At 37.3% G+C, this 26,070-nt stretch overlaps 1 protein-coding gene across 1 annotated transcript in view; it reads left to right on the plus strand.

Moving 5' to 3' along the window:
• The window catches only part of VCAN (versican), a 93,832-nt gene extending 70,537 nt beyond the window's left edge, over positions 1 to 23,295 (plus strand). The window contains exons 13-15 of the mRNA XM_075180463.1: positions 18,430 to 18,574; positions 20,392 to 20,574; positions 22,064 to 23,295. Coding sequence (XP_075036564.1) covers positions 18,430 to 18,574; positions 20,392 to 20,574; positions 22,064 to 22,194 — 459 coding nt within the window. The 3' untranslated portion in view covers positions 22,195 to 23,295. The remainder of the gene's footprint in view (positions 1 to 18,429; positions 18,575 to 20,391; positions 20,575 to 22,063) is intronic.
• The last annotated feature ends 2,775 nt before the right edge of the window (positions 23,296 to 26,070 follow it).

A 26,070-nucleotide genomic window follows, 5' to 3' on the forward strand; every position in this document is an offset into this window, starting at 1 on the left:
TGTACTTTGAATCTACAAGTGCCATTGGATTTACAGTATAACATTGGACCATTTTACTAAACCAAAATACTTTGTAAGTATTGGTAATAGCAGGAAAATCAACAAAGGAAGCAGACAATATAGTTTTCACTTTGTTTCAGTTAAAAAGTATATTTTAACTTGATTTCTGATGGCTTATTGCATTAGAATTAGAATGCAGTGTACATTTTCAGAAGGTATCCATAGATCAGATAACGTCATTATTTACCGGGCAGTGATATTTGCCAGTGAATAAGTGAACTGCAAAAAACAGACAATGTCCCAGCTGTACAACCTCAAGAGGCATGCCATAAAATTGTTTAGTTAGATCACTTAATCTGCACTGAGGTTATAGCCTTTGTTGCGCCAAGTGCCACTTTTCCATAAACAGCATATCCTAATATTTAATTATCCTAACATTTTACAGAACTTAGTATATGTTATGCCAGAGTACAGTACCTGGCAAAGGAAATGCATTGCACCAGACTAGCTGGTCTTCACAGCTCAGCATTTTGTACATGTACGACACACAGGCACAATGCCATTCTGTCAGACTCACTTAGAAACCAAACTCCAGATATTTGGAAACAACACAAACTTGAGGTTTGGAAATAGTTCATTTTAATTACTTGCCTAGCTACAGCTAAAGTTGCTCAACATCGCTACATAACAGATAACTCTGTCCAATATAAGGGGCCAGATACCTGAGATTATAACTGCTAAGGACAATTCAATAGATTTTGTTTATTAGAGTAAACGCTGAAATGATGGCATTGCAATGATTGACCCCAAAAGCTTTTCTAGGATAAAAATCATTTAGATAATGAAGAATATTTCTTTGAGGGTATATATCTTGGCAGTGTTAAGCCACATTCTATTAATAAACATTTGGTGACAATAGTTTACATTAATTCTATAGTGTTTGTCTCAGGTTTTTGCTTTCAATCATATTAAATACATCTTAACAAGTTACCTTTTTTTTTTACATAAGACTGCCAGTCTGTATGTATGTACTCTACCGTACTCTTTAATACTCTTATGTCCTGGGTCTGCTGGCCCCTAAAGGGACTTATATTTGACGTCATTGATATGTCTATTAACCCCATGCCTGCTTGTCCAACATTGACACTCTATATCTAACACTAAAAATGTTTAGTTGTAGTTAATAGACCCCTTTTTAGGGTGCATTTGATTAGCGTTTGGCCACCATATTGAAATCAGTCTACACCTCCTGTTGTCCGGAAAGTTGTCAGTTTTCAAGTAGGGGGATATGTAACAACCTGTAGCCAATCAAATAATTATTATGGTCAGCACGGTGGCTAAGTGGCTAGCACTTCTGCCTCACAGCACTGGGGTCATGAGTTCAATTCCCAACCATGGCCTTATCTGTGTAGAGTTTGTATGTTCTCACTGTATTTGCGTGGGTTTCCTCCGGGTGCTCTGGTTTCCTCCCACACTCCAAAAACATACTAGCAGGTTAATTGGCTGTTATCAAAATTTACCCTAGTGTCTCTCTCTTTGTCTGTCTGTCTGTGTGTGTGTATGTTAGGGAATTTAGACTCTAAGCTCCAATGGGGCAGGGACTGATGTGAATGAGTTCAGTCCTGTGGAATCAGTGCCGCTATATAAATAAATGGTGATGATGATGATGATGATGATGATAATGTTTTCAGCAACAGCAGATGCGGCTTGTGGGAAGCAGTGGCCTGTCCAACTGTTGGGATTATGTTATGAGGGCAGGATTACAGTGTAGTGTCATGATGTATGGAAGACGATGGAGGGTACTTATAAGGCAGCCCTACACGCTTTAATTTGGATGGACAGCTAGGCTGTTTCAGATCTTATTGGCTGCAAATCGCTCCTGTATACATTCAAAAAGGACAACCAGTTCTGATGTACTTCTGATGAGGAGCCAATACATGTCGTTTTATGACGGATGGTAGTTGTGATTGGATAATGTGACTGTGTATGAGATAATTGTTTGATTTCTCTATCAGATCTAGATCTGTCAGATTTTACCCTATATGTCAATGTACGATAAGTCAGTATATGTCTGAGACTTAGATAGCAGGGTCCCTAAAGTCACATTGAGGTAAAACTTGTATTTGGGGCATGAAAACTTTAGTATCAAACACATCTCTATATGAAACGAAGTGCAATCATCCAAATAGTTACACTCATTAAATGGACTGTGACCTAAAATATATATTTCTTGCCTCCTTGTGAGTAGCATAATGGACGGAGGGGTTTGCATGATCTCTTGTCATATTTTGAGCCTATAATAAGAATATGTTTATACATTTATCCCTTAATATTTACATAACACGAATTCAAAGGAAAATATACAGTGTTAGAGTCCCTTTAAACATGTGGATGAATTAAACAGAGATCTGAAATATATGCTTTTCAGTGTTGGAAGAGAAAAACAACAAAGAAAAGTAGATGTTCAAAAATAGAAATAGCACACTAGAAATTTATATAAAAAGAAAAGGATGAAATTAAAAACATAAACGCTACATAGTTACATAGCTGGTGAGGTTCAAAAAAGGCACACGTCATCCAAGTTCAACCTTGTCTGTATTATGATTGTGTTGAATTGCCATTGTTAGCTGTATAACCATATCTAGTTGACGAATGGCAGGCTCATGTCCATATATAATGTGCATATTACATTATACTAAAAGCACAACATTGACAATTTGTTTTTTTTGTTAAATAACAAGTTAAGTACCTTTTAATCATGCATATGATAGGTATTTTCTTAGGTATCCTCCTACAAATCATGGCCTATTTTTTAAATGCTATGTAATTGGCAAACACAAATGGCCTACAGACACAGGCTGCTATACAGACACAGGCCAAAGCTCTCAGCTCTCGGCATGTCATGTGATGGTAGAGAGGATAAAGGAGGATGTCACAGTGCAGACAGAGCTCATAGGGACATTCCAAAGCATCTCTGCTCACTACATCGTGTGCCATGTGAATGTGGTTGCCATGGTAATCCAGAATCACAAATAAATAATAGGCACCCGAAGTAAAAAAAAAATTAAGGAAAATTGTAAATACCAATGTTCTTCTTATAGCCCATCACAGTAGTTTATATTCATAACCCACCTGAATTTTTCTTGGGATTGCAGCTTTAAAGTATTGTTCTGGGTGACATTTGCACAAACAATAACTTATGTTGTAATTTATTTAAATACAGTACAAAGGCAGCTCAAACTAATTTGTGATTAGTGTATAATTATTTCACTAATATAATTGCTCTAAGTACATTGCATTTTGTAATGGTTATGTTAATGTAATACACTACCAGAGGTCACACAAAGAGCTATTGAAATTGCTTGGAAAATGCTGTTGATAATTACCACTTTGTACAGCAGTGAAGTCACTGCTATAATGTTAGATTAGTGTCCTATCAGGGGGCTGGTTTCTGTCCTCCGTCACATTGTCTGTAGCTCAAAGAATGCCCATAGGAAGGAAGTGTGCAGGCTGACGATTAGCTGACCGTGGGTAACTTCACTGCAAACGAAGAAATGAATAAAGCAAGTTAGAACTTGAAATACTTCTCTGTTATGTTAGAGCATTTAATTTCAGTAAACAGGAGCTTACATTGAGATTACTTTCATCTCTTGTGTGTACTTACTTTTAGGAACTTCTCTGCATTAAACCTTCTCTTTCTTTCCTTCTTCTTAGAAAAGACTAATTACTGTAAATATGTCTTATTTCTGGCATGAGTTAACATGTCTATAATAAAACTTATTTAATAATACTGTGATTATTTTGACTTACAAAATTATACAATTATATTTACTAAAGTGCAGTTTGCTACAATCCTTTGTTTGGTCCCTTCAGTTTCCATACAACTATGTGCACACAGTCCGTTCTTAATCTGTTGTTTTAGGAAGCAGATATAGTTTTCTATCAGTTTTAGCCTTCTGTCATTAATATGTTACTAAATACATTTTCTTACCTTTCTGTATTGGATCCAATTTCCATCCAACAGTAGGAAAAACAGATAAAACATTATATTAGACGTTCTTCCATCAGTTTCCATTGACTAAACAGAAAACCAAAACAAAAAGGGACAGATAATACCCTGCAGCATGCTGCACTTTTTAAAAATGGACATCAACTAAAAACACGGATTTACAAACGCCCATGTATATTAACACGAGAAATCCATAGACCGACATTGACGGCAGGTTTGGTATGTCTTAACATGGAACAGAGATGTAACAAAAAAAAGTCTTTGTGTACAGGCCCTAGGCTGCTTATGTCATGGGAACCTTAAATATAACTGCATTTTGCCACTGTTGGGCCTCATTTCACTTGATGCGTGCTGCAAAACGCCTTGGGTTTACACCAAAGGCACTGTGCAAAAAATTGTAAATGTTAAATCAAAGTACAACCTCCTACCGCTTTAGAAACATCACTGCCATTTCTCCCCTGGGAGATCCGGGTGGGGAAGTCATGTGACATGGGGTAGGAGGGGGGCGTGGTGACATTGCCGCGTTACCATAGCCCCGCCCCCACTATAAAAAGCTGAAATTCACAGCATTAAATGGAGGAGCGGAGCCTAATGATGCGATTAAGCCCCGTCCCCTCCATTCAATGCCGTGAATTTCAGCAAATGCGGGAGCTTTGCCTACTCTTAAATTCGGGAGCCTCCCGGGAATTCTGGGAGAGTAGGCAACTATGCCTAAAATACAGGGGAATGCCACATCATGATGGGGGATTGTCCACATACCCGAGGGCACTGTTGAAGTGCTAGGCTTGCCCTGTACTCCCCTCCCCTCCAAGCACCATTGGCGGCACCCATGCCGAGCAGCAGCGAGCGACACATAGCTCCCAAACTTCCCACCCGCGGGACAAAGCTGTCCCAATCGAAATAGTGGGACAGAGCCCTCAAATTGGGGCTGTCCCATCTATATCGGGACAGCTGGGAGGTATGTAAAAATAATTATGGATTAGCTAAAGAATAAAAGTGGCTCCTATTTTTGTTGTCTGCTTTTTATTTGTTATTTTGTAGTTGAGATATGTGCTGTAAATGTGTGATGGAAGAAAGATAACTTTGCATTGTTTGCAATTATTGAATTGCATAGTTCATTGAGAACATATTTTTAACAATATAATAAAATGTTCTTTTTGATTATTTCATTGAATGGATTCTCATAATATGCCATAAAAAAAAATCAAGCTAAGGGTTGAAAACCTGTTCAAAAATAATATTACTTACGCTATGATTTTTTTTTAGTTTAGTCCAAAAATACTCTGTTGTCCTTAGAACATACATTTCAGAAAATAAACACAGATAGAGCACCCTAAGATTCAAAAATAAGTACCTAATGATATGTTACCACTATAAATAAATCAGAAGCATCTACGTCCCAAGTATATTCACAGTCATTATTAAACAGCGCCACCATGTGGATGTAAGACACTGTACTACAAGTATGAATGTCATGTTTGTCTATGTTTGCCAGTTAAGCAGGGTTAAAATACACCTAGAATGCTACAATAATTAAATAAAAAAGACATTTCTAGAATTTATCCCATTTTAGCTTTCTTTAAATTTTAACAAACTAAAATAGAGATACTGACTCAAAGTCTAATTTGTGCAAAACTGTCTAAGGACTATCACAATAATAAAACATAAAACTATTTGTATATACTTTGAATTTTTGTATTGGCTGTTGTAGAATGAGCACTTTAAATATGTTTGAGTTAAGGTATATGGACAACCTACCACGTACTGTATATTGGAGTTTTGTGGTAGTCGCTGGGTCTCCCTGTGTGTGTGTGTGTGTGTGTGTGTGTGTGTGTGTGTGTGTGTGTGTGTGTGTGTGTGTGTGTGTGTGTGTGTGTGTGGGCTTCCTTCAGGTGTTTTTTTCAGTTTTTTTCCCACTTTTTACCCACAGCCCAAAAATATACTATTAGGTTAATTGCCGTCTCACAAAAATAGATCCTAAGCTGGGTGTGTGTGTGTGTGTATGGTATAGAATATGGCCTACGGGGTAGGGACTGATGTAAATGGTTCAATATTCTCTGGAAAATGCTTTGTAATATGGTACACTATACAAATATATAATATTAATAATACAGATTATTATTGTTAATAATAATAATAATAATAATAGTAATAATAATAATAATAATAATAATAATACAGACCAACATAATGTGTTTACGTTGATATGGACGAAATGATTTGCTGGTACAGACAGAGTTTTCTTCCAAGATCTACATAATAATTAGAGAACAGAAGGCTCTAAAACAAGGAACTATACCGCTCCCTTGAAACTTCTAATTTATGGGGCAATACATTCAGTTCCTGAAAGTAAATCCTATTTGCACTATTGTTCTAGACCAGTGTTGGCTAACCTGTGACACTACAGGTGTTGTGAAACTACAAGTCCCAGCATGCTTTGCCAATATATTGCAGCTTATTGCTGGAAGGGTATGCTGGGACTTGTAGTTTCACAACACCTGTAGTGTCACAGGTTAGCCAACACTGGTCTAGACCAATGTTTCCCAATGCCAGTCCATATGGACCCCTAACAGTGCATGATTTCCATATCTCTCTGCTTTAGCATCGGGCGGTATAGTCATTACTGACTGACACATTGTAACAGATCCACAGGTGGTATAATAATTATTTCACTTGTCACCTGGAAAACCTGCACTGTTAGTGGTCCTGAGAAATAGGTTTGCAAACACTGCTCTAGACTACAAGTCCTAGAATTATGAATTTCACAATTTTCTTTAGAGCAAAAAGCCCACCTTTCTTGATTATTCCACTCATAAATTATACTGAATAAACCCAAACTATTTATGCTATGTATTTAAAAGCTCCTGACATTGTACAGGTGACGTGGTACTGTTGTGCGCAGTTAGGCAGAAACCACATACAATTCCTTTTAAAACAAAAGATTCTGTAAAAAATGTCAGATCCACTCTGATATAGTGTATCTAACCAGCTAAAAAAGTTATCTGGGTTTCTATTAGCAAAATTGACCCTTTGTATATATTGAATATAATATGTGCAAAAAGCATCCACGGAGGTCAGCATTTCATTTAAAATGTGCTTTTATTTTGTTTATCTATGGCTGGAGCCTGTAATCTAGGGGTTAGTCAGCGCTGTTGAACTGTTATGTGAGTTGGTGATATGGATGGTCAAAATCTTGCTGCTGAGGCAAGTGGATCTCGACCTTTGTCCTCTACAAACTGATGACTGCTGAGAGCAGGTCCAGCTTGTGCCCATAGAGTCAGAGAGTAAGGAGCAATTCAAAAGGGGAGGGGATATTTACCATATACACATGGAATTATATCACACAATCCAATAATTTATAGTTCTGGATAATAAACATGCCCACTCACATTTGCATTTACTGAAGAAAAGAAAGGGTACAGTTTGATTGTATTCAATAGCTTAATTTACATTTTATAGTGATGTAGTTTTGGTTTAGCAATTCTTTTCTAGATGTAAAGGAGTAATCTGTTCTAGATGAGTCTCTTCTGTTGATACGCACTTACCTTATATGGCGTTTTAAATATAACCCAGTCTAACATACTATTTATTTAACAGTGTAATAGATCTTAATACCCACAAGAGATCTGTGTACACAAAATGAAATCCTTATAAATGGTGTCTCTTGTCTACACAGTTTTATTTGTGATTCCTGAGAAATGAGACTTGTCCCTGAAAGCTAGTAAGTTTGACCCAGATAATATCTATTTGTGGCTCAGAGACTATTTCCTAATCAGTAGGGTTCCTATTCAGTGTGAGATTAGCTAGAGGTGTGTAGGTTTGTCCAATACCATTGAAAAGGTAAATACCATTGATAAAGAAGTTGTTTAAGTGAGGGGTTCCTCATACTTAGGTGTGCTTCGCTTTGACACATTCTTATACATTATATTATAAGTAGAGATGGTCACTGACCCCCGTGTTTTGGTTTTGGATTCGGTTTTGGATCTGGATTACCGTCGTGTTTTGGTTTTGGTTTTGGTTTTGCAAAACCGCCATTGCGTGTTTTGGTTTTGGTTTTGGTTTTGTTTGGTTTTGTTTTGCAATTTGTTATAAAAATTACATTTATTGGTGCTAAAATAACATAATTTAGGTATTATTTTGTAGCTACATTATTATTAACCTCAGTAACACTAATTTCCAGTCATTTTTTATTCAATTTTGAACACCTCCTATGTCACAATATGATTTTCATACACTTGAAAAGAAAAATTGCTGCAGTTCTTGCCAGTGATAACAAAAAGGCCATTGTCATGCCTGGGCATAAGACCAAAAATCCACCTCTTAAGTGTGGAATTATTTTTACACGAATCCTGGCAAGAGTTGTCTATCCATTTGTAACATTTTGAAAGCCACACTCAGTAGAGGTAGGGACCTTAACCATCTGGGATCCTCATCCATGTTTCGTCATTTTTCAGCGAGTTATTGGCAAACTGTTGGGAAAATCAGAAACTTTGGTTAAAAAAAAATTAACAACAAGCATTCCAGCATAATCTACCTCCCTTCTCTCATCTACATCCCAGCACCTGCAATCTTCCCCCCCAACAATTGGCAAGTAAACAATCCTTTGCAAGAGGAAGCAAGAATGAAACCTGTCACCCAGTCGCAAAGCGGATCACAGACGCCCTGGGTACTATGCTAGCGTTAGATCTGTGTCCAATGTCCACTATTAATACAGTTGGTTTAAGACATTTAATTGAGGTGTTATGTCCCTGTTAGCAAATGTCATCACTATACCATTTTACTAGAAAAGCTTATTCTCTCCTGTACCGGAAAGTTCCTAAAAATGTCATTATTGGGTGACAAAATGGTATTCTACCCACTGTACACTTAACCACAGATATGTGTACAAGCGGAACTGGGCAAACAAAAGATTATATGACTGTGAAAGCCCACTGGGTTGGTCTTTCGCCTTCCCCAGCATGGACAGCAGCAGCATGTACCCAGGTGCATCACATTTTTGAGAAGTAGGCTACTCTGTGTATCAGCAGCTTCACTAAGAGGCATACAGCTGACAAACTGTTCCAAAAACTAAGGGATGTCATTGAAAGATGGCTAATCCTGCTTGGAGTCTCCTGAGGATATGTCATTTCTGATTACGACCCCAATATTGGTCCAGCATTACAGCGGGGCTGAATTCCATCACATTTCCTGTTTTGCACACACTATCAACTTGGTGTTACAGAACTTTTGAAAAATGACATGCAGGAGATGCTGTTTGTGTCCATAAACATTTAGGGTCAATTTGTGGTTTCTGCAACAGCATGTAGGAGAATACAGCAGCTGCAAGAAGACTAGCATTTGAGGGGAATATACTTTAGTCCAGCGAAGTAGTTACCTGTGAAGAAAGTGCAGACACAGTTAGCTTGAGTCAAGTGATTGCCTTAATAATAGATTTTGAAAAGGTGCTACATAAAATTATAGTGTGCAATAAAACAAAGTAAATGTGCTAACTATATTTTAATTGTAGATGAAATACTTAATTTTCTTTGCAAGGATCCCAGACTTATCAACATCTTGTTGGGACGTCTTCTCCTTCAGTTTCTCTGGCAACTGCTTGTAATAAAAGAAATTGCTTTCCCAAGACACCCAGTGGTGATGCAGATGAGTCCGCTAAACATTTTGATATTTGCTGTGCTGTAAAAGAATTGCCCAAAAACCGTGACAGCTCTGCCCTAAAATCAACTAGTCATTCCCTTTGGAAGGCCATTATCAGCAATTACATCATACTACACAGACTTCTATGATATTGGGATATTGGGATGAATTAGTATTGTTGGAGGAAGATTATCACTAAACCCTGCCACCTCTCCAGTTTCGCAATGAGCTATGGTACAATAAAATGTAACTGCAGATTTAGACCAAGACTGTCAGCCCTATTATTTCTATTTCAGCAATTACAATTAGCAATGGAGCAATGGAGCTCTTCTCTTTGGGTGTTACCTATATAACGCAGCACAATTTGCCTGCAAATTCTACAGACAAGCCTGCTTGTCTTCCTCTCCATCAATGACTCTTAGCAATTGAGCACTCGTCTTTGGGTGTATATTACACCCAAACATTATTAGTGAAAATTATGAAAAATACAGTTTAATCCCTGATAGGCCCTCCACCATCCTTTGCATGTTAATAGTAGGATTGGTTGGAATTATGGTCAAGGTCACACATTTTTTTGACAAATCCTTCAAACCAGCCCAGATGTCAAACTGTTGTGGTCTGCCCCCTGCGTCATCCCTGCTTGTGTTTGGAAAGTGCATATTGGTGCCAGAACCTCACATGCCAGAACTGCTCCCACTGGTGCCACACTGCTGCAGGACTTACACAATCAACCGCATCCTCATCGTCGGATACCCAAATCTCCCCCACATCCTCTTCTAAAGACAAAGTGTCATCCTCACTTGGTGTATCACCGGCTACACTCGGGCTGTTCAGGCACACATCAGCAGAACTGCTGAAAGGGCCCTTCTTTATGGGTAGACTAACAGAATGGTCACGATTAGACATCCCACTGTTGGATGGACTCTCCACAGGGATTGTTGTCATTTGTGAATCAGAGCAAATATTCTCCTGTAATGCCTCACTGTTATCTTGCAGCTCGGCTTTGACGCGTAACAGTAGTTGTGCACCAATTGTAGGCTGGGTAACTTTTTGGGATCTGCCACTAATAGCCAAAGGTGAAGGCCTCATTCTCTCTTTGCCACTGCGTGTGTAGAATGGCATGCTTGCAATTTTTTTTTTATCGTCACTTAACTTTTGCTCAGTTACACTTCTTTTTCGCTTCAATACAGTAAAATTTTTTTGGGTTTTTGTTTTTTGCACTAATTTGAAAACACTCTGTTGTTTGACATCGCCTTGGCCAGATGACGTACTGGGAACACTAACATCAGGACTGGTGACAGAACCTGGTTGCTCATTTAGATCATATGTGGACTGCTTTGAATCCATTCTGAGCGCAAACCACTGGGGAGTGCTAAAAATTATTTAGTAGATTCTGCTGACAGTTATGACTTTTGACAGCCAGAAATATTAATGCACAATTAGGGAGGACACCCCAAAAACACTGAGGAGTGCTAAAAATTATTGAGTAGATACTGCTGACAGATATGACTTTTGACAGCCAGAAATATTAATGCACAATTAGGGAGGACACCCCAAAAACACTGAGGTGTGCTACAAATTATTTAGTAGATACTGCTGACAGATATGACTTTTGACAGCCAGAAATATTAATGCACAATTAGGGAGGACACCCCAAAAACACTGAGGAGTGCTAAAAATTATTGAGTAGATACTGCTGACAGATATGACTTTTGACAGCCAGAAATATTAATGCACAATTAGGGAGGACACCCCAAAAACACTGAGGAGTGCTAAAAATTATTGAGTAGATACTGCTGACAGATATGACTTTTGACAGCCAGAAATATTAATGCACAATTAGGGAGGACACCCCAAAAACACTGAGGAGTGCTAAAAATTATTGAGTAGATACTGCTGACAGATATGACTTTTGACAGCCAGAAATATTAATGCACAATTAGGGAGGACACCCCAAAAACACTGAGGTGTGCTACAAATTATTTAGTAGATACTGCTGACAGATATGACTTTTGACAGCCAGAAATATTAATGCACAATTAGGGAGGACACCCCAAAAACACTGAGGAGTGCTAAAAATTATTGAGTAGATACTGCTGACAGATATGACTTTTGACAGCCAGAAATATTAATGCACAATTAGGGAGGACACCCCAAAAACACTGAGGAGTGCTAAAAATTATTGAGTAGATACTGCTGACAGATATGACTTTTGACAGCCAGAAATATTAATGCACAATTAGGGAGGACACCCCAAAAACACTGAGGAGTGCTAAAAATTATTGAGTAGATACTGCTGACAGATATGACTTTTGACAGCCAGAAATATTAATGCACAATTAGGGAGGACACCCCAAAAACACTGAGGAGTGCTAAAAATTATTGAGTAGATACTGCTGACAGATATGACTTTTGACAGCCAGAAATATTAATGCACAATTAGGGAGGACACCCCAAAAACACTGAGGAGTGCTAAAAATTATTGAGTAGATACTGCTGACAGATATGACTTTTGACAGCCAGAAATATTAATGCACAATTAGGGAGGACACCCCAAAAACACTGAGGAGTGCTAAAAATTATTGAGTAGATACTGCTGACAGATATGACTTTTGACAGCCAGAAATATTAATGCACAATTAGGGAGGACACCCCAAAAACACTGAGGTGTGCTACAAATTATTTAGTAGATACTGCTGACAGATATGACTTTTGACAGCCAGAAATATTAATGCACAATTAGGGAGGACACCCCAAAAACACTGAGGAGTGCTAAAAATTATTGAGTAGATACTGCTGACAGATATGACTTTTGACAGCCAGAAATATTAATGCACAATTAGGGAGGACACCCCAAAAACACTGAGGTGTGCTACAAATTATTTAGTAGATACTGCTGACAGATATGACTTTTGACAGCCAGAAATATTAATGCACAATTATGGGGGACACCCCAAAAGCGCTGGGGAGTGCCAAATATGAAGAAAAAATAATAAACCTCTATCCTCCTCTCTGCACTAGCGATTTTGGTTAGAGCAATTGCAAGAACAATATGGTATTCTCTGTCCCTGCTCTAATTAGCCTATGACTACACCCTGCTCTCTCCCTCTGTCAAATGGCGATGGATTGCTGTGGAGGCGTGTATTTATAAAGTTGAAGTATCGCGAGAACCGAGTCCCGAGATCCGACGACGTCACAATGACGTTCGGCCTCGATTTGGATTCGGAATGGGCGGGAGAGTACCGAGCTGCTCAGCTCGGTACTCGGATACCCAAAGTTCGGGTGGGTTCGGTTCTCGGAGAACCGGACCCGCCCATCTCTAATTATAAGGCACTTTGAAAATACATGAGCGTATGTGGTCTGCATCTTGCGTATAGGCAGACAGACTGGGTGCACACAATGCACAGTGCTTACCCAAACAAACATACAGTATTGATTTTAGTAACCCCAATTAAAGTACAAGTGCTATTAATCGAAATGTTTGTATCTATTGCAGATGATTAACTCACTGGATCTTCACAACATTTCCATCACTAGAAATGTTTATATTTAATAAATTCTATTAAACGGAGAATGAGACAAAAGTCACAAAGTTCTATTACATTTGTCCGGTTACCTGGGGATCAACAGTTCTTAATGGAACTTTGGTCCTAGTACAAATATGTTCTTGCACAAATGCAATTATAGTTTTCCACCGATTTAAACCACAAAGTGAGATATGCAACCTACAGAAATGTATTGGTTCTAAGACCCTGCACGAAGTGTAGATAAAATTATACAATTGAATAATTATATGGTATAATGAACTCTTTGCCTCAAACTTTAAGGATGTTAGACAACAAGAATGTCATGTGAATGTCCAGGATGACCTAGAATAGCATTATCGTTCACAGTGCCTTAAGTGATGCATTCCTTATAATACACAACTTTACACATTGGCACATCACACAGAGAGCAACAAACACTCATCAGTACACGTAAAATACTGATAGCAACTGTTAATAAATTAAAACCTTATTTGAAATGTGTATAAGCAACTTACAAGCATAAAAATGTGGCACTGTAGCGTTCTGCAGTCTCAGCTCCACAAGGTGGCAGTATTCTGCACAAGTTCCTTGCTTTGGGAAGGATGGATGTATTTTAAGAGAAGCTTACTTCAAAATCAGTGGCTTAAAGAAATAAAATTAAATGCAGATTATTGTTTTAAAAGGCATAATGACACACGTAAAACTGGTCATATAATAAAATCACATGCTTTTATGAGGCTCTCACTCCATTATGTAGTTGATGGTGAAGGATTTTATTACAGCTGGTCCACAGAAAGTAATGATCAGATGAATGGGACTTTATTCACTGAAATAGTGCATGTCGCTTGCAATATACACTAGCATCTATGCAATTTTTTAAAAACAATCACTGCTGCTTAGCTGGTTTATTAAAGTATTTCATGTGTGGTACTGCCTAATGGGACCTTTGTACACCACATTCACTGTCATTCCATGTTTAATCAACTTGACTACAATATATTTTTCATATGATGATTTCTATTCAATAAATATGTACTTATATAGCCAAGAGAATAAGAATGGACAGTGAAAAATGCCATTCAGCTTATAGAAAAACAAGAATTGCACCACGGGGTAGTATAATGTTTAAAACTAGGGACTTATCTATAGATCTACAGATGTCCCAGAAATTAGACACAGCAGACTACTTAGCAACAGCAGTGATTGTAAATTTAATTTCTTTGGTGTCAACATTTGGGTGCTCTTGTAATGAATTTTTCTTTGAGAAACTGTGTATATATATATATATATATATATATATATATATATATATATATCCCATGCTGTAGTATACTAGCTTGGTTACGGACGGTGACTAAGAACGTTAGCCACTCTTTCACAGATATATGATTATATATCACATTTAGACAAAAACTGACAATTAGAGGAAATATTTTCTCCAAGTATCAAGTATAAAAGGAACCAGCTACTATGAGGAAGTTTATCATTACAGTTCCCAGTCAGCTAGGTAAAAAGTGATTTAAGTCTGTGTAAAGTACCCATTTATCACCAATTTCATATGTATTGTATGAGCAGTTATCTTATACATGAGGGCAGATTCAATTAGCCACAAGGTTCCGTAGTGTAATACAGGATAATACGGTATAATACAGAATATGTTGCTGCACGATGTTGTAGGTAATAATCTTCACTCTCTATTGCTCACCCCTCATAGTGCGAGAAAAAAACAACAACGTTTTTATTACTTGATCACTGCTAAATATAATGGCCTTTACTCTCTTCTAATTTTCTCGGAACTCTCTGCTGAATTTGATACTGTTGACCACTCTCTCCTCATACCAACGCTACAATCCCTAGGTCTTCAAGACACTGTCCTATCCTGGTTCTCATCCTACCTATCTAATCGCTCTTTCAGTGTTAATCTCTCTGGCTCTACCTCTACTCCGCTTCCCTTATCAGTTGGAGTACCACAAGGCTCAGTCCTAGGTCCTCTGTTTCCTATCTACACCACTTCTCTTGGAAAACTAATAAGCACCTTTGGATTTCAGTATCATCTCTATGCGGATGATACCCAAATGTTCTATCCTCACCTGATCTCTCGCCATCTGTGTTGTCCCGCGTTACTGACTGTCTTTCTGCCATTTCATCTTGGATGTCCTCTCGCCAACTCAAACACAATCTTTCAAAAACAGAGTTAATATTCCCACCCAAAAACAGAAGCTTCCTGCCTGACATTTCTATTTCTATTCCTACAACATGACCTTAAATCCCACCCCGCAAGCTCGCTGACTAGGTGTAATCCTCGACTCACAACTATCCTTTTTTTCCCTACATCGACTCTATATCTAAATCATGTTACATACATCTAGAAAACATTTCCAGAATAGAGAACATATGTCATACAAGACACAGCAAAAACTTTAATTAATGCACTAATCATCTCCTGTATTGACTATTGTAATACTATCCTTACTGGTCGACCCTGAATCAGACTTTCACCCATACAATTTTTTTGGCACGCAGAGACTAGATTGACTTTCCTTGCAAATTGTCCTTCCTCTGCTGAGCCACTCTGTCAGTCTCTACATTGTTTGCCAGTTTTTCAACGAATTCAATATAAAATACTTCTAACATACAAGTCCATCAACAAAACTGCACATCTCTTTACTTGTCTCAAACTATCTTACAACTCAACACCTCTGTTCTGCACGAGATCTGCGTCTCTCTTCCACTCTCATCACTTCCTCCCATTCCCGGTTACAGGACGTTTTTTGTGCTGCACCCACTTTATGAAATTCCCTCACTTGCAAAATAAGACTTTACTCTGGTCTTCAAACCTTCAAGCCTTCTCTGAGAACCCACCTCTTCAGACCAGCTTATAAACTTCCACAACCACTCTCGTAACCTCCATAGGTTGCCCTATCGCCATCTTTGACACAGTTTTACACAGTTCGCACAAGACAACAACCCTCTGACCAACATTGCTGTGTGACTGGATGATGTAGCCTACTGAGCACTTTTTACCATTGCAATCTGGCTGGACCAATATGCAATATGTAGCACTTAACCTCATGTATTAAACTCCCATTGTCCCATAGATTGTAAGCTTGAGAGCAGAGCCTTCTTACCTCTGACTGTCTGTATTTCCCAGTATTGATTTATATACTGTATTTGTTCCCAATTGTAAAGCACTACAGAATTTACTGGCGCTAACTAAATAAATGATTATGATGATGATGATGATAATGATATTACTGTAATAGACTGTAATGCACACATAGCCGTGGAGTTTGAAACTGTTTTCATGTTTCACACTAAGGGGTATATTTACTAAACGGTGGGTTTGAAAAACTGGAGATGTTGCCTATAGCAACCAATTAGATTATAGCTATCATTTATTTAGTGCATTCTACAAAATGAAAGCTAGAATCTGATTGGTTGCTATAGGCAACATCTCCACTTCTTCAAACCCGCCGTTTAGTAAATCTAGCCCTAAGTGTGTTAAGCTTCCCTAGATATAATTTTCAGGGTAAGACCCATTTACGCGTACCTTCTAAAAGGCTAATGGCAATGAAAATCCTTAAACAGCTTGTTAGAACTTCCATGTAATTTGCAATTTTAGTGTAATTTACGGGTGAAATTAAGCATGTCATAAAGTGAAGTTGGCAAAACTAGCCAGGAAATTTCTCGCCACATTGCTTTCCTTGAAACTTTTTTCCTAAGTTTCTGCCTAGTAACAAACAATATTGTAAAGTAATTTCAAGGGCAAACATGATCAAATGAAACAGTTCCTGGAGCTCGCCCAGAATTCCGATCAATGCTTTCGGCTGCCTGACATCTAATCTCTAACAATAAATGCAAAGAGTGCCATTTAATCTTGAACACACTGGATAAAAAAGTATAAAGCTGCAACAGCTCAATATTACATTTTTCTGTCATTTGATGAAATATAGTTTAAAGAAAAAAAAAAACAGAGTGACTGCGTTGACATTTAACAAGCTCAAATAACTTTATGCCTAAAACCAAAAATGCTGTGTCAAGGAGATTTCTGCGTGCTATGTGTTTGAATTGGAGAATATGTAGTATTATGATAAAATGCTGAATCCATAAAACTGTCATACTCAATAATTTTGGAAAACACAGGCCTAGGGAATTTTAAGTAGTGCGCAACTTGCAAATAATCATAGAAGTTCTAATGTGTATGGTAAACAACATCCATGAATATAGACTTGAAAGGTTACTTCAAAGGACTGGTTGTACACCTAAGCAACTACCGTAAGTAAGGAATAGATGAGGATAGCACCTGATATATGCAGCCTGTACCGGTCAGAACTCTTCCTTCTTCGGAACACTCCCGTTCTAAGCTAATTCTCCTTTTCCCATAAATATAAGGTTACTACACACATCTAAAAGACCAGCTTATTTGTATTGGCATATTATATATTTAATATTTTACTTTCTAGTATATGTTATTATTATATCCATACGCAGCATGTGATTATGTATATCCGTGTATTAGTTCTGTGGGCTGAGAAAATGTCTTCCAGTTTGAGTTCTTGTTCGTCTATTTTTAATCCACCATAACATATTTGTGCTTAACAAGCAAATTATGATTAAAAATAACAAACCTCTTAAACCTCTTAAACTCCAGCATGAGTCACAAAACTAACATTAATGTAATCACCAAGTCTTGAAATTGAAAAAAAAAAGAAAGAAAGTTAAATCTTTGAGATCATGTCTAAGTATCGTATTGGGAAAGCTGCCAAGCAGCTAAGGGAATATGCAAAAACAACTGGATACACACCGAACTGCTTTTTGGCATTGACCTTGAGAAAAACTGAAGCAGTTAAGACAAGATAAAGGTGTTTGATGATGTAATCAGCTGAGGTTATACAATGTCTCTCATGGAGATGCTGAAAAAAACCCCCAACACATGGACTTTGCAGCTCACCAATGCAATACAGCACGGAATACAAACAATGATATGTGTTCTTAATTATTCATTTGTATTTGAACTTTTGAAAAGACTTTGATCAGTCTTGAATAGTCTTGGTTGTAAGTTCTGCATGTCACGAGCAGTTAAAGAAGATGGGTATCTCTGAGTGCATTGTAAGCTCTGATTAATATAATAATAATAATAATAATAATAATAATAATAATAATTTAAGATGCTTTTTGCAACGTGTTAGTAAACTGAAAAGTCGTATGTAAATAAATCTTGATGTAAACTAAACATACAATATTTTTTATTTTTTTCAGCAATATGAAAACTGGAGACCAAACCAACCAGACAGTTTCTTTTCTGCCGGAGAAGATTGTGTTGTCACCATTTGGCACGAGAGTGGACAATGGAATGATGTGCCATGCAACTATCATCTCACGTACACTTGCAAGAAGGGAACAGGTACTTTCAGCCCACACTTCTTACAAGTACTGCTCACTGTATGAATGAAAACATGTATTAGCTATGTTTTCTTATAGTGAAATAGTTTAGCCTTATAAGTACAAGCAGTAGCACCATGGTCATATGTTAAAGAAGAACTCCGACCAAAACGAAACATTTCATTTTGGTTGAAGTTCGATAAGTTAATATAAAAATAATTGTACTTTCAGTGGATGCACTGTTCACCATTTCATCTGGCACCCCCAAAAGGCTGCAATGGTCCTGCGTCACATGCCTCTTACTGCTTGGCCTGTTTCAAGCAGCCACAGTGAGTGTCAATGCCCCTCCCCATGAAATTTATAATTGTACGAATGGAAAGTGTGTGGGGTATGGCTATGGACACTAGCTTGGCATGTTTCAAACAGGCTAAGCTGTTACAGGAGAGAGCCAAATCTGGTGAATGGTGCTTTCATGATAAGTACAAAGTTACAATATTAATTCCCTTTTTTTTAATGTTTAATGGAATGATCCACTTACATTTTTTTTAAAGTATATTCCCCAATGATAGTAAAAGATTTGCAAACAATGGTATTTAGTTTAATGCTGCCTTAGGGCTAGTACATAAAAGCGTTAATAGTACCCATTAAGGCTTGGTACACTAATCTTATGTAGTTTTATGGCAGCACTCCTGAAACACATAGTACACTATGTATTTCACATTTTCACACATTTCAAATGCTGTCACTTGAAAATGAAGAAAAGTTCAAAGTTTTGTGTACATTTTTGACTAGGGTTGTATTTCAACAACAGTGTGCATGGATTCTTATGGTTAGAAAATGTATTTTATACATATCTCATTCTCTGTTGTGCTGAGAGATCAAATATTAATTTAGCAATGTATAAAACTAACATTTGTAGTGACTACCTGACAAGTTCTATAGCAGACAATAGGAAAGGAAGTTAGAGCTCAGGATACTATATTTTCAGACACACTGGACGACACATGTCAGCTGATATCTCCAGCACACCAGCAAACAGGCAACAGAGAGGTTGATAGTAGTTTGTGCATGTTTTGCACCTTTTCTGTTCACTTCCAACTTAGTTTTTTATGAAAATATAAAAATGTAATGTTAAATGTTAAAACATTTTTGTAATGTTGAATAGTAATCTAAAATATTTCTGTTCATAGTACTGGATTCACAGGTATTAGGTATAGTTTCCATTTTGTTAAGGTCCGTACTGTTAACTTTACTTGAGAACTTTACATTTAACATATGCTGATGCTTGTATATATTATTTTCTTGATAAAACACAATTCACAACAAATTGTGATAACCCAGCATCAATTTTACAACAATCCTAAAATAGAGCAAGTGCAGTTTAATACAAATAGGTTGTAGTTTAATACACGATTAACGCATAGCAAGCAACCATACATTTGATGTCTTGTCAAAAGCTAGCTGGACAACCTGCAACATTGGCAGTGATATCTGGCAGATGACCCGTTACCGCCACCCACGTGTTCAGTCCCAGAGCGAGCCAGGAATTGGATTATTATCAGAGATGTTTGCAAACATAGTTAGCAGAGGACCACTGTTGACATGTGTGCACAGTCACTTTCTGACCACATTTCCCAGTCCCTCCTTCGGCCGTGCACTGAACTGAGCTAGATATTGTCCAATGTGGCCACCTGCTTTTCTTTTTTTTAACACTTCGCCCAGTAACAATGCAAAACTAAAACTCCATTTTTTTTTACAGGCGACAAATTTAATGCAATTTCAGTGTAAGCATGAATAAAAGAGGATTAATACTTGAATTACTATGTGTTGTTTCTTTAGTTGCTTGTGGGCAGCCTCCCCTTGTTGAAAATGCAAAGACCTTTGGGAAGTCTAAACCACGATATGAAATAAATGCTATGATCCGATACCACTGCAAAGATGGCTTTGTACAGCGACATATGCCCACTATACGGTGCAGAGGTGATGGACGGTGGGATCTCCCTAAAGTCACATGTTTGAAGCGTAAGTATAGAAACCATTGTTGTTAAAATATCCTACTTTGATAAAACTATCATACTTTAACAAAAGTAACATGAAATTACATATATGTCACCGATCCACCACAACATTAGAACCACTGAAGTTGAAGTGAATAATAACATTGATTATATTGTTACAATGGCAGCTTTCAAGGGGTGGGAAGTGAACAGTCAGTCGATCTGTCAGAAGATGGAAGAATGGGCAAGGTTAAGGATCTGAGCAACTTTGACAAGGGCCAATTTGTGATGAGTAGACAACTAGGTACCAAAAGTGGTCCAAGAAATGACAACCACTGAACCAGTGACAGGGTCATGGGTGCCCAAGCTCATTGATACGCATGGGGAGAAAAGGCGAGCCTTTGTGATCCAATCCCACAGAAGAGCTACTGTAGCGCAAATTGCTGATAAGTTAATGCTGGCTTTGATAGAATGGTGTGTATGTGGTTTACCTGTCAAAGATGTGGCACCAGGATGCACTATGGGAAGAAGTCAAGCCAGTGGAGGCAGTGTGATGATCTGGGCAATGTTCTACTAGGAAACCTTGGGTCTGGGCATTCATCTGGATGTTACTTTGGCATGTACTTCCTACCTAAACTTTGTTGCAGACCAAGCACACGCTTTTATGGCAACAGTATTCCCAGATGGTAGTGGCCTCTTTCAACAGGATAATGAGCCTTGTCACACTGCAAACATTATTCAGGAATGGTTTAAGGAGCATGACAAAGACTTCAATGTGTTGACTTGGCCTCCTGCTGGAAAAACAAGTCCAAGCCATGGAGGCCCAACCTCGCAACTTACAGGACTTAAAGGATTTGCTGCTAACTACTTGGTGCCAGATACCACAGGACACCTTCAGAGGTCTTGTGAAGCCCATGCTTTGGCGGGTCAGAGCTGTTTTGTCTGCACGAGGGGGACCTACACAATATTAGGCCGGTGGTTTTAATGTTGTGGCTAATTGGTGTGTGTGTGTGTGTGTGTGTGTGTGTATATATACACATATATATATATATATATATATATATATATATATATATATATATGTGGATATATATATATATATATATATATATATATATATATATATATATATTGCTTCAATTGAGAGCAATACATTTCACTTTTCTGTTTGTAGAGTGGGGTCATGACAGATTGAAAATTTGCTATATTCTATTTTTCTTATACTATAACACATACTTCCTACATATTGTAGAAATTTGTTCTTACTTTATATTTATATTTCAAACTCGTAATATTTTAGATTTTTTTCTATTCAGATTCACTGACAAAATATTTATGTGCTATTTATTGCAATCCTACAATTCATTTATATTCAGATCAATGATGATAGAGATTTTTTTCCTAATATGTAAAAATATGACCTTTGTTTAACAAACACTTGTTCTTAAATTACTACTTCTAACATGTCATTTTTGTAAGTTTTTAAAGTCAACACAAATCTCTTCTATTTTCAGCTTCCATGTACCAACGGACTTATTCCAAGAAATATTACTACAAATTCAGTCCACCTGAGATGAGGACTCCACTGAACACTTCTAAACATCACCACCGCTGGAGCAGGAATTGGCAGGATTCACCACGCTGAATGCCCCGGCTTTCTCTTCAACGGACACCATATCGGCCAAATTCCTAAATTACAGTGCCTTTTATTTGCGTCCTAAGAAAAATGATCTATCTCGTCAGATCTTGGAATTTTCGGACAATAGCGTAATACAGACAACAGTGGATAACAAGAATGAATTTTTAATTTAAGTGTTAGAAGTTATAGGGAACTAAACCAGATGTAAGCATAAAATAATTTCCAGCCTACTAGAAAATGTAGTTTATGTCACCAAGGCAAACAAATATATTGTATTAATGCAAGCTTACTTTAATATTTAAACTGCTTGACCCTAGCTCAGATGACCTTTGTAAATAAGATGATTTAAATATGTTTTCTAATCATGTATATAAAATTTAAGTAATCATACTAAAGTCAGGTGTATTTAATAACTGCTATAAAGCGTAAACATTACATCACTAATTAAGCAGACTGAGGATGCAAAAAAAAAAATCCTAAAAACTTTGGCGTGAAAACTGTTAGTGCCAGACGAAGAGGCGCAATTTAAAGACACTTGTGCCATATAACATTTTATTGTTGGTGTGCTGTGGAAAAAAGAGAAAAAAAGATATTTGGGGAACATAATTTCCACACCACCGGGATCAAGGCTTTTTTCATTGACTGCAATAAAACTAAAGCTGTTTTTCATCCGTGACCACTCTCCAAAATGGACTTGTTGGATGAATTATCTTTCATTGTGTAAGTCTGTAGCTTTTTAGAACATTATACTGCTTATTCGTGAAGAGAGCTTTGTGTAAGGGTCATTGATGCAAACTCACGCCTGACATAAGTGCACCCTTGTTTTGCATCAGATTATGTATAAAGTTGCATCGTTTTTTTGATGCAAAGTTTTTAAATGACGTCAAAACTGCTGCACAAATAGATGCAACAACAGGTAAAACGAACTGTCAGTTTTGATTTTGCGTCATGCTACTCGCACCTGGTAAAATACATCCCTTGTTTTTCACTAAAGGGGGAGCTTTGTTCGGTGTCTTCGAAACACTAAGTAGTGTAACTTGAAGGTGCATTATACAATTTTTTTGTAAAAAAAATAATAAAAAACAGTAAATAATTTTGTACATATAATCATTTTCTAGGTCTTTTTTAATGAAATTCTGAATGTTTATTGATGAATGCGGCAGCTGTGAAGCGTGCAGATCTAAATGTAGGAAGCCATACCGATTTAGCTTATAGAGTGCTTCTGTGCCATGCATGCTGACCATAAGTTTAGGCATCAGTATGTCGTCTCTTGTTTTATGAACAAGTGGAAATACTTTAAGTTACTGTAGGTTTACAAATTTAAAAAGTCAGGATATCTGCTCACTTGAAATAAGTATAGGTTATAGGTTATTCCTTTAGCTTCTGGGCAGTCCTGAAGGGACAGGAAGAGGTAGATTTAACAAAGTAGGTGTTGTCCATAGCAACCAATCAGAATCTAGCTATCATTTTCCGGAATGTACTAGAAAAATGACAGCTAGAATCTGATTGATTGCTACAGACAACACCTCCACTTTTTTCGTTTTAAAAGTTTTAGTAAATCTACCCCTTAATCTTTAAGTATTCTTGTACATGCTTTTTTTGAGCTTCTCTTAAGTTATCTGCATTTACGTATCCCTTAGTCGTTTGATTTTATATTGAAACAAAGCTATATTTGTTTGAAAATTAGTGAACCTGTCACCTACACCAAGTGGAAGAAGACATTTTGTGGTCTGAATCCATATTTAGGTGACTACAGCCTATCAATTCACTAGGAACCAGTGACATCAATAAACAACTCTGGACATTCTGCATTCTCTTTAATATTGACCTACAATATGGCTGACTCCACAGCGTGTAGGAGACAGGTGCACTTTAAATTAGGGGAAATAATCAGCAACAAGCATGGCAATTGTCATTTTCTCATTATTTCCTTGAAAGAGGATTTTGTCGAATTCATCAAGCAAATGAACACATGTAAAACCTAGAAATACATTTCTGGGTATGCATTAAAATGAGATATTTTGAAGTAGAATTCAAAATTAAAATTTAAGTGTATGTTATGTATAGTAAATTTATTAGTCAACCTTTATGGTTCGCAAGTGAAATATTAGAACATTCACAATGTCACTGCTAGAGGGCGCTATGACCCACTGGAAGCTCCTCTGGTCAGTTGATAAAAGTATTTATTACAATTAGCCCACTAAGGTGAACATTTGGTGATTGTTTTGAGGCTGAAAGATAGCCACTCTGTAAAGTATAACATCTATAGTATAGCTTCTCAAGAAACAGTCCTAATTACTTATAGTGTGATTGATGCATTCCTATGACTGCTGCACCTTGTGTTATCATACTTTGTACTTGACAGCAATGCATCACAGTGTTGACCTGTATGTTTTTTTTCTACTATTACAATGCACATAATACTTTTTTCTGTATTTATATTATAACTTGTATAGTATATAATGTGAACCTTTGGGTATTTGTGAATGAAAGTCTAAATCTTTGTAACTTTTATATCTGCTTCTGTTTCACCAAAGAAACTTTGTTTGTTTGCTAGTCTATGGTTTATAGTGTTTTTATTTATTCGTTTTTTTATTGTTTTCTAAATAGACAAAATGTATAATTATAGATAAAAAAAACAATAAACACTCAAATGTCCAAGTGTCTAATACAGGTATCACGATCCTGTACACTTGTCTAATATCTACGACTGTTTCAGAGGGACAGTATTCAAGAATGCCTCATGTCTTTCCAAGTGCCTCATACGTCAGTGATGCCATGGACATCTAGTGAGTTTATAAAATGTATTCTCATGAATAATGGTCCAGTCCACAAGCCAGACTCTCTCTGTAGCCTCCTTATAGCAGAGTGGAGAGGGCCAGGGAGTCTACAGCATCATCACCTCTGGCCTCTGTAGCGACCATACCCCTTACACCAACGATCGTTCCACCAATGGGTGTAATGTAAATTATTTTTTATTAAGACTGTGGGTGTTTCATTGTAGAGATGGAATTCAAGCAAAGATTTACACTGTTTAAGCTGAAATTGAATCCTTCATTGGCTGCTTGATATTTTCAGTGTTCCAAAATGTGCATACAGCCTACTTTCTCTTTAAGCCTACTGTTCTTCTGTGCCCACTGAAGAGATACACGAGCAAGGACAACAAACTTCAAATAAAAAAAAATCATGCTCCCTCAGTGCTGATAGAAGTAATGAATCATAAGGATGATTCTGATACCAGTGAGGGTTATTAATAAACAAATTGCAAAGCTAAAAATTTGCAGTAATCCATCCTAACCAATCAGGCATTTGCTTTAATTGTTTATCTTGCACAAAGTTGATCAATGCTAATTGCTGATTGGTCGCCATGGGTTACTGCACCTTTGCTAGTAGATAACCACCACAACTTAATAGTACAATAGTTGGATTGCTAACATAGCACTGTTCTCCAGGGGGATTCAAAGCACTTTACATATTTTGTACAGCGCTGCGGAATTAGTGGTGCTATATAAATAAATAGATGATGATGCAGAAGGTGATGCAGTTATCTTGGGCACGATCAGTTGTCCTATGTAATCATTCATATAATTCCCTGCCTTATTGTAGTCTAATTGCAGTCTAAATTCCCTACCACAGACACTAAGGTCCATGTTTGTCAGAAGCCATTTAACCTACTAGTGTGTTTTTGAACTGTGGGAGGAAATCGGAGTACCTGTAGGAAACCAATGCAAACACAGGGAGAATAAGCAAACCCAAACACAGAGAGAACATACAAACTCCACAAAGATAGGGCCTTGGTGGGAATCAATCCCAAAACACCAGTGCTGTGAGGCAGAAATGCTAGCCACTGAGCCACCATGCTGCCCTTTATCAAATCTTCAA

The sequence above is a fragment of the Mixophyes fleayi genome, chromosome 1, assembly GCF_038048845.1.
Source record: "Mixophyes fleayi isolate aMixFle1 chromosome 1, aMixFle1.hap1, whole genome shotgun sequence".
Taxonomy (NCBI): Eukaryota; Metazoa; Chordata; class Amphibia; order Anura; family Limnodynastidae; genus Mixophyes; species Mixophyes fleayi.